At 49.1% G+C, this 16,585-nt stretch overlaps 1 protein-coding gene across 4 annotated transcripts in view; it reads right to left on the reverse strand.

Annotated features, from left to right (window-relative positions):
• The window catches only part of RTN4 (reticulon 4), a 49,176-nt gene extending 32,932 nt beyond the window's left edge, over positions 1 to 16,244 (reverse strand). The window contains exons 1-2 of one of the 4 annotated variants that reach the window (XM_044292156.1): positions 15,705 to 16,244; positions 279 to 335 (exon numbers count right to left, since the gene is read on the reverse strand). In XM_044292156.1, coding sequence (XP_044148091.1) covers positions 279 to 335; positions 15,705 to 16,068 — 421 coding nt within the window. In that variant the 5' untranslated portion in view covers positions 16,069 to 16,244. Of the gene's footprint in view, positions 1 to 278; positions 336 to 8,836; positions 8,873 to 15,704 lie in introns of all 4 variants that reach the window. The other 3 variants (XM_044292157.1, XM_044292158.1, XM_044292159.1) reach the window with 3 other exon arrangements.
• Between the last annotated feature and the right edge of the window lie 341 nt (positions 16,245 to 16,585).

Here is a 16,585-nt window from a genome sequence, read left to right on the forward strand (position 1 = left end):
TGCCTGCAGAAGAATCTCCACTGGTCCGATACGCTTGACTTGCCCATTCAGGTCAATGGGCCATCCATTACAATTCGTTTATCAGCTTTTAGCCTAAATAAGCCCTCATCAGTCTTATGTGCAGCAACATAAATCCCTGTTCTCCAACAATATCTGTGGTGACAAGTACGCATGAACGGTTATACTGCGCAGGCGGTTAGTTAGAAGTGAATAGAAAGCAGATCTAGATCTTCAGCTATAGAGCAAGAGTGTTAACGCGATGACAGTGCAGAACTTGCCTGAAGAGGAGTGCATCAGAGGTGCAGATGAAGCAGGAATAGGAAAAAGGTTCACATCTGAAAGAGAAATACAAGAGCTCAGCAGAAGTGAAGATCATTAAGGCCGAGTTCACACTTCAGTTATTTTGATCAGTTATTTGAGCCAAAACCAGATGTGGGTCAAAAACAGTACAGGTGCAAATCAAATCATTTTACTTTACATCTGAGTAGGCTTCACTATTGGTTTTGGCTCACAATAACTGATGGAAATAACTGACGTGTGAACACAGCCCAACATGAAGCACACACGATCCTCAGCACCAAAACAATCAGAGAACAAACCAGGTCTATTCACGTGGGACAACCCTAAGAATGCACGCCAAGCCCACGCCAAGACGTGACCGTAGCTCCATGAAGAAACCATGCATTAACAGGAGCAGATTATTGATCTCACAGGAGACCAAGTATTTTCAAATTCTGTCCATGGCCCTGAACGCGAGTTTGGCCTCTTTCACACATCAGAGAATCATGGACAGCACACATACCCATTGACTTTAATGTATCTATTCACACACCAGACCAAGGTGACACCACAGAAGCATGCCGTATTTTTGCCCGTGATTACGGATCCCTCACACCAAAGTCTATGGGCCTATGAAAACCAAGGACACAACACAGATGCAGTCAGTGGATTCCATGGACCATTGGTAATGATGCTGGCAGTGTCCGTGGAATACAGAAGACACATGAAGGACAAAAAATAAATAAAAAAATTGACAAAAAGGACCAAACATGCATCCTTCATTGTCATCTTCAACCACTGACCATCTTGTCCTGGTTGTCATTATGGACCTGTGAAAGAGGCCTTACCTGTACAGCGCCCGAACATGGCAAACTGCAGCCACGATTGAAGATTAAGTGGAGTCACTGGTGCTGTTTTCACACCTAAATTCCTGAACATTTCTGGATTATCAGATCCAGAGATTTACTGGAGTTGACCTTTCACACATGTAGCCATCACCCTGGAGATGTTCCATGTTGGGTGCGTTCTCACTACAGAGGAAATGTTCCAGGTCCCTAGGCAAGGCGTGGAAACTTTAGGCATGGGCCAGTGTGATTTTCTGGAACATTTACCACTGTTTTTACACGCGCTCACTCATAAACCGGAGTTAGTACTAGGGCTCTGGGGAGAAAGTCTGGGACAGATATTGCAGATGTTTGTATTCACACATACAGTAGTGTTTTTGTTTTCCGGTAAAATCCTGTGTTCGGATGAAAACCGGAAAAACGGATCCGGTATCGCGATGCATTTGTGAGACGGATCCGCATCAGTCTCACAAATGCATCAGTTTGCGTCCGGATCCGGCAGGCAGTTCTGGCTACGAAACTGCCTGCCTAAACCCGGAATTTAGTCAGTGGGGATCCAGCAGTGAACGAGAGAACCCAGCTAAATCTGCTTGGCTGAGATGTGAACGAGGCCTAAATCTGTCGGATGAAATCATCTTTCAGGGTCCACAGTTTGCAGAAAGTTTAGCTTTAATCCCATGTAAACCACATATAATATATCAATATCACTCTTAGGAATGTAATGGTGGGTGTTGTAGTCCTAACAATAGGACTCCGATTGCAGGATGCTTTATCTGCGACATGCCTGCACTACTGTGTCCCAGAGGAGCCAACACCGTCCTGCTCCGTAATGCATTTTGCACTCGCGTGAGAAAAAGCGGCATGTTTGGTACCCAACCGCGAACTTCACAGAAGTTCGGGTTAGGTGCTGGGTAGATTGCCATTATTTTCCCTTATAACCACAATATAGAGCATGCCGCGATTTTCACGCAACGCATAAGTGATGCATGAAAATCACTGCTCGTGTGCACAGCCCCATAGAAATGAATGGGTCCAGATTCAGTGCGGGTGCAATGCGTTCACCTCCCGCATTGCACCCGCGCGGAAATCTCACCCTTGTGAACTCAGCCTTAGTCATGTACTTTCTACATCTGACTAAAGTAATGGTTTCCTATGCATTTAAGGCAATCTATAAACATAGAGGAAGTCGTGGTTCAGAATAATGAGTGGGGGAGGTTTATCGATGTCTCAGGGATAGGTCCAGCTTACAGGACATTCTCAAAGAGCCCCACTGCTCATCATACATGTACTAAATATACCGCCATTCGTCTAGCGGTCTGCATGAGAAAATTCTGTCTTTAGTGCACACACGCCCTGGCACCACCCAAAAATCCAAGCACCTCAAGTGTTCATAAACTATAGAGATGTTGCTGCGGTTTGACAACTAAGGCCCTTTGAAATCTGCAGGTGGCTTAGCCCATGACGTCACCGAACCCAACGACCCTCAGATTGCACTGTGGATTTTCTTGCAGATTTGTCTCTTATTTTAGCTTATTAACTGCAAAAGGTGAAATCCATAGTGCGTTCAAACCCGCACCGCATGTCTGTTTACACACCAATAATTTTCCACAGCGTAGATGAGATTTGATAAAATCATATCCACTATACTGCTACTGTAATCCTCTGCAGAGCTCGTGCCTCGAAATTAGGACGGAATATCTGCAGCCTTTCAGTCAGGTGGGTACGTGCATTTACCACCAAGCTGTTCTAGGTGAAGATTTCATGGAGGAGGGGACAACGCTAAGTGACTGACAGGATAAATACGTCAGCGCCCTAAAGGGGGTTCTCAGACTAGGAACCCATTGTAACATCCGTACTGCATTCATGTTCAGCGCTAGCTCCTGCTTCCTATCCCCGCTGGACAGTTCACATGCATGTCGCTGCTGCTGGCCAGTCAGTGGCCATGTGCCATGCCTGAACACCAAAACTACTGAGGGCATTGATTGGCCAGAAGCAGTGACGTCCATGTAGGTGGCGAATCAGTGCAGACCAGAAGTGGAAGAGAAGGGCGCTCGGCACTGACTGGAGTCGGGGGGCCGGTGACAGGCAAGTCTTTTTTTTAAAGGGAACCTGTCACCTCAAATATGCATCTACACCCGCCAGCAGTACCTCGTAGTAGCGCGCAGCCTGTTAATAATCATATGTTTCATCCTGTTGTCCGATGCGGCGTAAGTTAAAAAAAATGCTGTTTTATTCTCCATCAGCACTATAGTGCCGGCCGGCTTGAAGACAAGGTAACCATGCCTCCTAATTGTCCCCTCTTGCCTGAGAGTGACAGCCTGCAGTGCGGCCACGATTCCTCAAGTCTTGCTATCCCATCTGCTGCCGCTGTTAGCCAGGTTTCAGCAGCGCAATGCGCGAGACTTGGGGAATTGCGGCTGCACTGCAGGCTGTCACTCTCAGGCAAGAGGGGACGGTTGGGAGCATGGTTACCTTGACTTGAAGCAAGGAGGCCGCTGCACCCTTGACTTCAAGCTGGCTGGCACTATAGCGCTGATGGAGAAGAAGACAGCGGTTTTTTTTAACTTGCGCAGAATCGGACAACAGGATGAAACATATGATTATTAACAGGCTGCGCGCTACTACGAGGTACTGCTGGTGGGTGTAGATGCATTTTTGAGGTGACAGGTTCCCTTTAACTCTTGCACCCCGCATGCACATATCAATAGGGGCTCCTGATCAGGTGACTCGTGTTCATGTCCTGTACAGTCATTTATCCAGCTATATGAAGATATAACGCAACTCCTGGTTTCCTGAACCACATGCAGACAGGAGATCTTGCCTCATTTCCACTTCTCCTTTTCTTCAAGACGGGAAACTGAGAAATAGGAGTTAAAGCAGATGTGGAGGCTTAATATGCTGCTCTATGTAAGGGTAGTATACTGAAGCTACATACTCTTACTAAACCGGATACCTAGCTTAGGAGTCCAGTGTAATCATGAAAAACGTGCTCCCACACTTCCCCGGGCTGCTGTGTGTATGGGCAACCTGAGGAGGCAGGGGAACAAAATCTGGAGAAGTCCATGAAGGACAATTCTGACATCTACTACCACAAGGAGCAATGTGCGCCCCTGTATGATATTTCTATGTAACACAATTTGAAATCTGCGATACTACAGTATTTATACAGCCGGCGATCCCAGAAACTACCAGCAATCTGGTGACCACTATATGTCATGAGGGAACATCAATAGGTGGACTAGATGTTGAAGCTCTCAACCTGTGGTAAGTGGACCTTAGGTGGTACATGTCGTAAGGTGGGCTTCACTGAGGAACTAGGACAAACGCTGCAACAGTTATGTGCTGACAGGATGGGCTGGTAAAATGGACATGACTTGGAATTTTAGTCTAGGTCAGAAGTCAACGCACTACATCCCCCAATATGGAAGCCCAAGGAGGAAATGGATGCAGCAGTTCTTAAATCACAGGGCCAAAACCTAGGAATACCCCTGCCTGTAGAAGACACTGTGCTACAAATCATCTCACAGTTGGGCCTTCAACCAGGAGTATATGGTTGGAGGATCTCCACATATCTTTGAGGTCTGGGAAACGTATAGGCCCAAGGTGACATCAGTCACCCTTCTATGCTGAAAGTGTAAGCCTACTGCATACATCTGACGAGAGAAAAAAAAAAAAAAAAAAAAAATGATAAATGATAGAAAAATTTCACAATTTCCTATGTCCTGTGACATCTCTCTCTGCACTAATATTTCCATCAACTACTCATCCTGAGCTAACTGATTCTTGAATGCAATTGATGAAACTCCAGGGCTGCTTGTGCCTTGCCTGCATTTCAGTAGGAGACTGCAGGGAAAAATCCCTTTTGTCATGCTTGGACAATATCCTGCGGTACCTATGGTGGTAATGTACCAGTTTTTTTGTGGTGCCTTGTAATGTAGCAGGCAATGCTGTTCAACATGAGCTTGTCAGATGTATATCTGCAAAAAAAAAAAAAAAAAAAAAAAAAAAGGGGGTCAGTCAGCACATCCCAATGTGCAGGTGCACGCAGCCATGGCTAGAAACAGAAAAAAGGCAATGCAACAGCACTCTGCAAACCAAATAAAGTACAAAAATGCCATAGTCATAAAAAAATATTCAATTGCTAATGCTACGCTTCTTTATAAAGTGAGATGCTTGGCAAATGCATTTTGTACAAAACCATTTGGGCCCGTCTGCCAAACGTCAAGGCGATCTCTGTAAGACGGGAACCTAACGCCAAATACTACCTGTTATGTGCCATAATGGCTGCCATAAAGTTCAGGAAGTGTTGGTTCCACATTCATGCTGGGTCCACTCTGCCTTTTTACCATTTTTGGCGCCATAACGGCCTCCATTACTTCCAGGGGATGCAGGTACCAACATGTATGCCAAGCCTACTCCATGCCTTTCCTGGCGCCAGACTGCTTCCAATGAATGCAGTGAGAGCAGGCCACAGCCTTATACTAAAACTAGCCTGTCTGCCCCATAGGCTGATTTTATTTAGTTTCTGTATAAGGCTGTGGCCTGCTCTCACTGCACTCATTGGAAGCAGTCTGGCGCCAGGAGAGGCATGGAGTAGGCTTGGCATGCATGTTGGTACCTGCATCCCCTGGAAGTAATGGAGACCATTATGGAATCAAAAATGGTAAAAAGGCAGAGTGGACCCAGCATGCATGTGGAACCAACACTTCCTGAACTTTATGGCAGCCATTATGGCACATAACAGGTAGTATTTGGCGTTAGGTTCCCGTCTTACAGAGATCGCCTTGACGTTTGGCAGACGGGCCCAAATGGTTTTGTACAAAATGCATTTGCCAAGCATCTCACTTTATAAAGAAGCGTAGCATTAGCAATTGAATATTTTTTTATGACTATGGCATTTTTGTACTTTATTTGGTTTGCAGAGTGCTGTTGCATTGCCTTTTTTCTCTATGTTTCTAGCCATGGCAGCGTGCACCTGCACATACCCCCTTTTTTTTTTTTTTTTTTGCAGATATACATCTGACAAGCTCATGTTGAACAGCATTGCCTGCTACATTACAAGGCGCCACAAAAAAACTGGTACATTACCACCATAGGTACCGCAGGATATTGTCCAAGCATGCCAAAGGGATTTTTACCCTGCAGTCTCCTACTGAAATGCAGGCAGGGCACAAGCAGCCCTGGAGTTTCATCAATTGCATTCAAGAATCAGTTAGCTCAGGATGAGCAGTTGATTGAAATATTACAGTGCAGAGAGAGATGTGACAGGACATAGGAAATTGTGAAATTTTTCTAGCATCATTTAAAGGGGTTGGCCCATCTCACACATTGGCATATCCTAGTGATATGCAACCAATGTCATAGGTGCAGGCCCCGGCTCTAGGAACTGCAATCACGAAGGGGAACAAACTATGCAGGTGGGGTGCTCTCCCCTCACTTCTCACAGCGCAAGCGTGGCCATATCTTCATTCACTTCTAAGGGAGTGCTCGGCAATTTCCAGCATGGAAGGTGGACGTGCTTGTATGGTGCACCCTCATTCACTTTAGGGGCCCCCATTCTAGAGAAAAGTGGGACGTGCACCGATCTGACATTAGTGGCATATTGCTAGTATGTGCCACCAATGTGTGAGGTCGGCCAACCCCTTTGATTTGTACATTCTAGTAATCTGTCATCAATAGATTTCTTTAAAATGTTAAAAATCATTTCTTAAGTGAACAATTTCTGGATCTCAGATTAGCTTTTTTATATCACTCAAATTATAAAGAAGGGGAAAAAAATGTGGTAAAAAAAAATAAAAAATTAAAACAATCTCTCACATCGCCTGTAATTAATACCCACGCGTTTTAACACCGCCTGTGCCAAACACACAGCCCATCAGATTATAAATTTTCGATTCATCTAGAATTAAAGTAAAAAAGGCCACAATCCCTAAAATACAAGCCACGTGCAAGCCCTGCACAAACCCAACCTAAGAGTAAACAGCAAGCCTATGGAGTCAGTGCAGTGGTACAGCCACGTGTCGCAGATTCCACGGGGAAGATCCACCGCTAACTACCATGCAGAAGATCTCATCTCACCGCAGGTGCATTTATGCTACAGCGAGTGAATGAGATTTCTTAAAATTTCCATCCGCTTTGCTGGTAATATAAAACCCTGGATTTGCCGCATGCAAATCTGTGGCTACAAATCAACAGTATATATGGCAGGTGTGAAGATATCCCTATGGTGCCCATACACATTAGATAAACGTCGGCCAAAGCTGACCATCACAGGACGAGCAGCAGACTCCCTCCAACTGTATTTTTACGGAAGGGTTCGTCAGCGGCTTAAAGTGGCAATGCACATTGGGGCTCATTCAGATGGCCGTATTTCTGGGTCCGCATCTGTTCCCCAATTTTGTGGAACGGGTGAGGACACGTTCATTTCAACGGGGCTGCAAAGGATGCGGACAGCACGCCGTGTGCTATTCGCATCCATAGTTCCGTAGCCCGGAAAAAGATAGAGAGCATGTCCTACTCTTGTCCGCATTCGGCAAGAGCACAAGAATGGGCATTTCTATACAGGGCTGGCGCTTTGCGTTCGGCAAAATGCGGAACGCACGCGGCTGGTACCAGTGTTTGGCGGATCCGCAATTTGTGAACAGCAAATCACATGGTCATCTGAATGTACCCTTAGATGGATGTCAGCACCAATGGCCAGCCATCTAATGTGTATGGGGGTGTACGGACTCCCTTTCAGTGGTGGGAAAGAAGATTAGGGCATGCTGGGTTTCCGTATGTCCAATCTTTTTGCCGAAAGTGCGTGACTCTGGGGGTGCAGGAGGAATAAGTGTAGGCCGAATGAGAGTTCAACCAACAGTCATCCATGGTGGATCCATATTCCCTTCATTCTTTTGAGAATGAATGAGCGAGCATGTGTATATTAGGGGGGATAGCTTTTGGCCAGCAGCGATTTAAAGAGTAAGGCTGCATCTGTCATGAACGGATCCGTTTGTATTATCTTTAACATAGCCAAGACGGATCCGTCTTGAACACCATGGAAAGCGAGTGTAAAAGTACCCTAAGGCAACTCTTGCATCTATTTATCTCCCAAGTCACCTTCTTAAACCGTTATCTGAGGTAAATGTTATATGTATGTGTAGAATTATGGCCGAACAAGGTCTCATTTAAAGGACCTTTAGTACTAGCCGATACAAACTGAAAAAGGGGGCAAATGGTTACTGGGATGGTTCGTCCCCATTCAGGTTTCATCCTGAACGGTCGGTCGGCCGATCTACCTGTGTAAAAGGGCCGTACAATTTGTCATATCAGATAGTAACCAACCGTTTCCCAGGGTACGTCTGCAGAGGAGAACACCTCTTCTTCAATATCTATTGACCTCAATGAAGAGATGACCATGTCTCCAGTCACTAGGATCCCCCCACCCCCCCAAAAATGCAGTTCTGTAATAGGATCCTCACAGACATGGCAGAAGATCCATATCTGAGAGTCCAGGGTCCTGCGTGAGGGAAAAAAATAAAAAAGGATTTGGGGATAAAGTCCTGAAATGCCTGCTCATGGTCCTCACGTTTCAGATGCCTTGGGGTGAAGAGTGGCTGTATATAGTTTTCATAAGAAATGTAGCTTGTATTTTAGATTTAATGGCCTTTAAATTAGGGTTGGATTACAATATGTTGGATGATCAGCTATTCTCATGAACATATCCACGTTACCTTCTCCTCGAAGATACCGCGCTAAAAATGTGTAGCCTGTAAATAAAGCAGAAGATGCACATCAGGCAACAACCAAACAAGGCTAGAAGAGACCGGGTGCTGCGGCCAGGCCATGTTTTACTATAAGCACAGGCCCAGCTAATGCATATAAAGCCTGTGAGAGTGCGCTGGAAACAGGGGCCCAGAGGTGCAAGATTAAACATGAATGTAAAAGCTCAGCCCTCAACCACTCCAAAATAGTCCCTGAGCCCCCCCCCCCCCCCCCCCTCTTACTACACTCAGGATGCCTGTCACTACTGAGAATTCCACCTCATGCAACACCTCAACCACCAGCCAGCAGTCCTGAGGAAAGTGCTACACATGGAGTAACCAGAGAGAGTCCTGAGGAAAGTGCTACACATGGAGTAACCAGAGAGAGTCCTGAGGACAGTGCTCCGCATGGGGTAATATGAATGACACCCAAAGCCACTGTTTATTATCTCTATAGGAGATTTAAAGAGGACCTTTCACTAGTTTAAAAACTAACTATATCAGTGGGCAGAGCGGCGCCCAAGGGTCCCCCTGCGCTTACTAGTATGTCTGGGCGCCGCTCCGTTCGCCCGGTATAGGAGCGAGTCCCAGGCTATGAGCTGTGCGCTGCGATTGGCCAGCGCTGCAGCAAGGGACAACCCTAATACAAAAACTCCGCCCAGTACAACAGAGGGAGCTGCAGACACCGGAGCCTATACCGGGCGAACGGAGCGGCGCCCAGACATACTAGTAAGTGCAGGGGACCCTTGGGCGCCACTCTGCCCAGTGATATAGTTGTTTTTAAACTAGTGAAAGGTCCTCTTTAAGTGGTTGCCCAGTTTCACAAGGACACCATAGAACTCAGGGGAGTGACCTGTAATAAAGAACAGTTGATCATTTACCCGACAGATCCCACGCAGCTGCTCCGATTCTCCTGGCAGGGTTCGGCTCTTCAGGCTACAGCAGAGACCTTACATCAACATGTGACTAGTGCACTGCTGAGGCCAGTAATTGGCTGCAGAGGTTACATGGCATCACCACTGCAGCTGGGAAAGCAGGGCACGGCTGGGAGAATCGGAGTGGCTGCATGGTATTTGTTCAGGCACGTTCATCGCCATACAGCAAGAAAATGTTTATTTCCAATCACTACACAGCGTACGTCTCAAAGACTGATTCAGCTACCTTATATCTGGAGGCATCAGAGGCTCAGCTTGCTTTTTGGAAAGTGCTAGTTTGTATACCGGTACTTTGTTCCCAGGAGCACGGCACACAGAAGACGGTATTTTTCTGAACACCGCATTTCTCGTTGCTATATTGACTATCAGGAAGGCACTCGTGCACTTTACTGGCGACTTTCCTTCCCCTCCAGCTATGAAGCAGAATGACCTCTGGGAGAGGAACTATTTACAGCGACTGCGATACAAGGCTTTCCCCCCCAGGGATGAATATACACCCCGCAGTAACCAGAGGGTGCGGACTCGTGGAAAGTTCCGCCATCAATGGTCACGTGCAGCAAACTCTGTCAGCTCAGTAGCTTACTGTATCAGGTCCTCTTCATTTACAGGCGACCTCAAGAAAAGTCCAGCAATATTTAAAGGGGTTTTCCGAGAATTTAAAGGGTTTCTACCACCAGAAATGACGTTATGTAGCTGACTGACATTAGCGATGTGCTGTCAGCACTACATAACCGTATGTTTTTTACATTTCTCACTGCAGCCGTTTTGGTAAAATACACACTTTTATAATATGCTAATGAGCCTCTAGGTGCTATGAGGGCATAAAAATCAGCACCTAGAGGCTCCGTCTACTCACGCTTTATCCTGCCCAGGTCCCCATGTTCTGCCCGCCCCGCTGCTCGATTGATGGCACGGTCCGCCGCATCGCTGGCGAAATCCCGCGCCGTTCACTTCTGTATTCGGCGCAGTGAGTGAAGGCCGCTCTCCTGATGCAAGCTTCCTCACTGACGTAGTCGGCGCAGGCGCAGTGAGGAATGCAGCACCAAGAGCGCATCATTCACTCACTGCGCCTGCGCCGAATACAGAAGTGAACGGCGCAGGTGCGGGATTTCAGCAGCGATGTGGCAGACCGTGCCATCAATCAAGAGGAGCACCCCACAGAACAGAGGACCTGGCCGGGATAAAGGGTGAGTAGACGGAGCCTCTAGGTCAGGCATCCTCAAACTGCGGCCCTCCAGCTGTTGCAAAACTACAACTCCCAGCATGCCCGAACAGCATACAGGCATCAGCCTACAGCAGGGCATTGTAGTTTTACAACAGCTGGAGGGCCGCAGTTGGAGGATGCCTGGGATAGGTGCCGATTTTACGCCCACATAGCACCTAGAGGCTCATTAGCATATTCTAAAAGTGCTTTTTTGTTACCAAAACGGCTGCAGGGACTAATGTTAGAAATATACTGTTATGTAGTGCTGACATAGGTGCATCGCTAATGTCAGTCAGCTACATAACCGTATTTCTGGTGGTAGAAACCCTTTAATACTGATGATCTACCCTCTGGAGTAGGTCATCGCTAGGTTCAGTGGGGGTCTGACACCCGGGACCCTCACTGATCAGCTGTTTGAGAAAGCAGTGGCACCGTGGCCTTCTTATAGCTTTCCCTAGTCCAGTGATGACACTTTTACTGGTCACGTGGCCTAGGCAAAGCTCAGCCTCATAAGTGAATGGGGCAGATCTGCGATACCAAGCACAGCCGCTATACAATGTGCAGCAAGAAGGCCGCAGCACTCAGAGGATCGGCCGCGGCATTCTCTCCGTTTCCCTCAGGCCCAGTGACGTCAAAACTAGTATCACTGGTCTGGGCGGGGCTAAGCTCTGTTCACATGAAGTGACACTAGTTGTGATGTCACCGAGCCTGAGGGAAACAGAGAAGGCCGCAGCACTCACAGGAGCGCCACTGCCTTCTCAAACAGATAGGCAGGGGTCCTGGGTGTCGGACCCCCACCGATCAGATACTGATTACCTATCCTAAGGGCACGCAATCAGTTGTAAAAATCTCAGAAAACCCCTTTTAAATAATCTATAGACTTAGGCTACTTTTTCACTAGTGGCAAGGAACTCCAGCAGGCTGTTCCAGTGGGTGAACAGCCTATCGGATCTGTGCTGCCGCTAGTGCATGTGTGCCCCCGGACTACCGCTGACTATAATGGGGCGGGCCGGAGTAGCAGTTTAATTCCGGCCGTCTCAGCATGTTTGCCGTTCTGCCGCCAGAACTCTGGCCTGCCCCCATCATAGCCAATGGGGCTGGAGCGGTAGTCCTGATCCTAGCCGCTAGTGTGAAACTAGCCTTACTCCTCAGTGGGTAATTCTCAGGAGTCAGTCAGAGCACCTGAAAGTCTTAAAGGGGTTCTGCACTTTGTTTTAACTGATTATCTATCCTCTGGATAGATCATCAGCATCTGATCTGCAAAGCTTACACTCACCGATCCCCTTGCACTACCCTACTGTCTCGGCACAGCAGGAAACGGCTGGGAACGCTGCTTATCCAATCACTGGGTGCAGCAATGGCCGTCTCAGTCAGTGATTGGGTGAAAGCCAATTTCCTGTTGTGTCGAGACTGGAACAGGAAGTGGTGCGCAGAGGCAAAGCGGGCACTGCTGGGATGGCAGCGAAGGGGGAAAAAAATCGGTGAGGTGAGTGTAAGCCAATACTTTTTCTACTGGAATACTCCTTTAATATATCACACACACCCGAGTACTGAGCTGACCGGCAAAGTAAGAGATTCTACAAGCATATATCGGGGGTCAGCCGCCGCTGGCACGCCATCTTTTGTGAAACTAGAACTCCCAGCATGCTTCTTTCACTTCTATAGGAGTTCCAAGAACAAAATGAGCAAATGTGCATGTTGAGGGTTGTAGTTTCACAAGAGTTACCCTGGAGGTTGCTGACCCCCTGGTATACATCAGGCAGTGCACTGCTATGGTACAGAGCTCAATACAGCAGAGCAGCCTCGTGTGTATACTGCGCCATACTGGAGAAATAAGAAAACCGTATCTTACATTGAGACGCCGTAAACTGTAGAAGTCCGGCGGGGACAAGCGCTCATTGTACTGCTCTATACGAGCCTCCGAGGTCTGCTGATGGAGCAGCTGTAGTCACATCACACAATGCCATCTGCAGCGAGGTCCTGCTGCCGGCTGAAGACACAGGGGCAATATTGTCCTGCACCAGACGGGGGGCAAGTGACCACCGTGTACAAAATATATAGCTGCCAAGGCAAATGCCCCATGGTCATCTGCTCAATGTCATCAGCCAAGACAAAAGTATCTCAAAACCTACAGATGGAACATGAGCGATACCACCGTTACTCCCAGCATCTCACCACCCCAGTCATAAGGCCTTTCAAAGGCAATTTCAACACAAATTAAAGGGGTGTTCCAGGACTAGAATAAAGATGGCCATCGAGCGCCACAGGCCCTTTACTAAGCTGATCATTAGAGGTGCCAGGAGCTGGACCCCCACCCATCTGATACTGACGGCCTATTAGGGTTCTATTACATTGACTGACGTTCAGGCAGGATGAGCACCGATCAAAGATAAACATGTTGATGGGCGCTCGTTTACATTGGCCTATCACATAGGGGATAAGTGATCGCTGCCCCAGACGTTCCTCCCCAGTTCAATTCTAATAATTATCAGCAGCACCTACCTGATAACACGGGGAGATGACCTGCCGATAATCAGGCGTTTGCTCCAGCGCCGGCGTCCTGAGGCTCAGCTCCACACACAATTTAGATACCAATACGGCAGCAGCTAATCGGTGGGGGCGTCGGACCCCCACCGATCAGCTGTTTTGAAAAGGCACCAGTGTTCTAACAGAAATCCTTACTTCATGAAAATACCTTACCCCTCGTGACTTCCGGGGGGTGTGCGCCTCAGCGCAAGCGCACTACCACGGCACGGGTAAGCTAAAATTACATGGAGCGCTGACACCACGCGTGCGCCCTCGGGGGAGGAAGATCTGACGGTCTTTTCTCCTTACCCTCACACTGCGCACGCTCCCAGCACTATCAGTCATTCGGGGGGTGGGTGCAGCATATTAGGGGGGCCTAACCCGAGCAAGGAGATTTCACAATTTGCGCGTGCACATTGTGAGGGTAAGGAGAAAAGACAGTCAGATCTCCTTACCCCTGAGGGCGCACGCGCGGTGTCCATGAGTCAGCTCTCCCTGCAATTTCAGCTTACCCGTGCCGTGGTAGTGCGCTTGCGCTGAGGCGCACACCCCCAGAAGTCACGAGGGGTAAGGTATTTTCATAAAGTAAGGGTTTCTGTCAGCACTGCAGCCTTCTCCAAGCTCACCATACACAATTTAGACAATGGCATGACGACAGCTAATCGGTGGGGGGCGTCGGACCCCACGATCAGATATAGGTCATCAATATCTGATCAGTGGGGTTCGACACCTGGGACCCGCCAATCAGCTGTTTGACCAGCACCACAGCCTTCTCCGAGCTCACTAGGCCCAGCGCCGTACACTGTAAAGCGGCTGTGCTCGGTGTCGCAGCTCAGCGCCATTCACTTCTATGGGGTTCAGCTGCGCTTGGACCACGTGACCAATGACCATGACATCACTTGGCCTAGGGAAAGGAGCGAGAAGGGTGGCTTCTCAAACAGCTGATTAGCGGGGTCGAGAGTGTCAGACCCCCACCGATCAGATCCTGATAGGTCACCAGTATTAAAGATCTCGGAATACCCCTTTAATGAAGTGAATGAGGTGGAGCTGCCATTACCCTGCACCCACCGCATGCAGGTAAACACTGAAGATGATGCAGCGCTCACAAGAACCCCATGTGGGTGGGGGTGGCGGGATCTGGACCCCCACCGATTTGATACTAACTGAATATTCTAAAGCTGGAAGGGGTATTTCAATCTTGCAAAGAATGGCAGATCACCTGGATATGACTTTATAATCAAGGAGGGGGTGACCCATGTGACCTCCACCAATCCCAAAAATGAAGGGGCGATTGTGTCGATCCCCTCCAGCTTCACTGAGGAACTGCGGCACAGATCAATTCAGGTGAATGGGGCACAAAAATTAATAAAAAATTACCAGTTCTGGCTTATCCCAAATCCCTGCTAGTTAGGCATGCTCTGGGGGCCACCATGTGGAGGTCTTCAGCAAGGACCCCAGGAACAGCAGAGAACATCTTAGCATCACTCCTCCATACATCACATGGACAGGATCCGGGGGCCCTCAGATCACACCAGGAGCCGAGATATCCAGGACATGTCCACATAATTGGGTATTCCAAGCCTGAGAACTTATGACAAATATACTCCCGCCATAGAACCACATGGCCGTATACATGAGGCAGATGTCACGAGCCTGACACTGGGCACACCCCCCACTCTTCTCAGCCATGAGTCAGGTTTCTTCCAGAAGCTGGCACACATCAGACCCCACCCCACCATCTCTAATATGCACACTCACTGCCCGCACCTACGGGCAGCCCACGGAGACAATCATAGGAGTGGGGCATCCAAGGGACCCGTCTCACGGCCTACATGAAACGTCATCTGCTCGGCTACCACTACAGGAGACCAGATGTGCGGACCTGCCCACAGATGTCTGATCATGAACAGCTGTGGGAGACATATGAGCCACGTGGAGGAACCATGTAATCAGGCACCCCCATAATTAACTGCACCCCATAATTATCTCCCAGACCCATAATCACTGTCAGAACAATGGAGCAGAAACCAGAACTTCATATTCATGTCTGGAATGGAGAATAATGAGTTATGTAATCTATGGGCAGTACCAACTGCCACCAGCACACGGCAGGGGCGCTGTCATACCATGGTGGGGTGACCTTCACCAGGATGCATGTGTCCGGCACACTTACCCACTGAGCCGGTTCTGGGCGGTGCGGCCGGCCTGTGCTGCTCTTCCTCGGGCGCGCTGGGGATGACGGGCGGCCGGGGCAGGTCGCTGGCGATGCTGCTGGGCTCCTCTTCCTCGGGTGAAGGCTCCAGGCTGTCCGAGTAGCTCTTCTTCTCCTCCTCGTCCTCCTCGGCGGGGGGCTTACCGGGGAAGGAGGGATAGGAGAGCTGCCCCGCGCCCCCGGTCAGATCCAGCACGTCGTCCATATCCTCCCAGGGCTGCACACGGGGCTTGGCCTCCCCGGCTCCGCGGTGCTCGTCCTCGGCTGTCTCCACAGCATCGTTCCCAAAGCTGCTGGATGTTACGAACGGGGATTGGTCCTCCATGGCGGGCGAGGGACGGGGCGATGACCGGCTGGACAATGGGAGCTGCCTGGGAAGCCGGCTGGAGAGAAGTGCGCCACCCGTCTGAGCTCAGAGGGAGCGGAGCGATAACAATACAGAGAGGGAGGGCGGCGCCACGCCCTGGTGACTCACACTCTGCCGGGAGCAGCAGTCATCATGGCGGGGATGCTGCTGTCCCCACCTTGACTGGAAGCAGCCAACCAGCTGCGTCAGTGGGCGGAGCCAGCAGCTCTTGACTGACGTCGCTTAGTGCCAATTGTACATTCTGAAGGGCAAGGGGGCGGGGCCGTCGTGCTTCGCTGGCTAATGGAGGGAAGAATTCGACCAAGGATGGTGGTTGCCGTGGTAACCGACAGGAACCGATACGCCTCAGTGCTTCTGCCTGTAGCCGAGCAAATAACAGGCATTCCGGAACTGGGTGAGGAGGAGGGAAGGAGACGGCGAGCTGGTGGCTGCATGTCATGGCAGGGTCACCTGTGCAACCAGTGTTCAGTCACCC

This window comes from Bufo gargarizans, chromosome 4, assembly GCF_014858855.1.
Source record: "Bufo gargarizans isolate SCDJY-AF-19 chromosome 4, ASM1485885v1, whole genome shotgun sequence".
Classification (NCBI taxonomy): domain Eukaryota; kingdom Metazoa; phylum Chordata; class Amphibia; order Anura; family Bufonidae; genus Bufo; species Bufo gargarizans.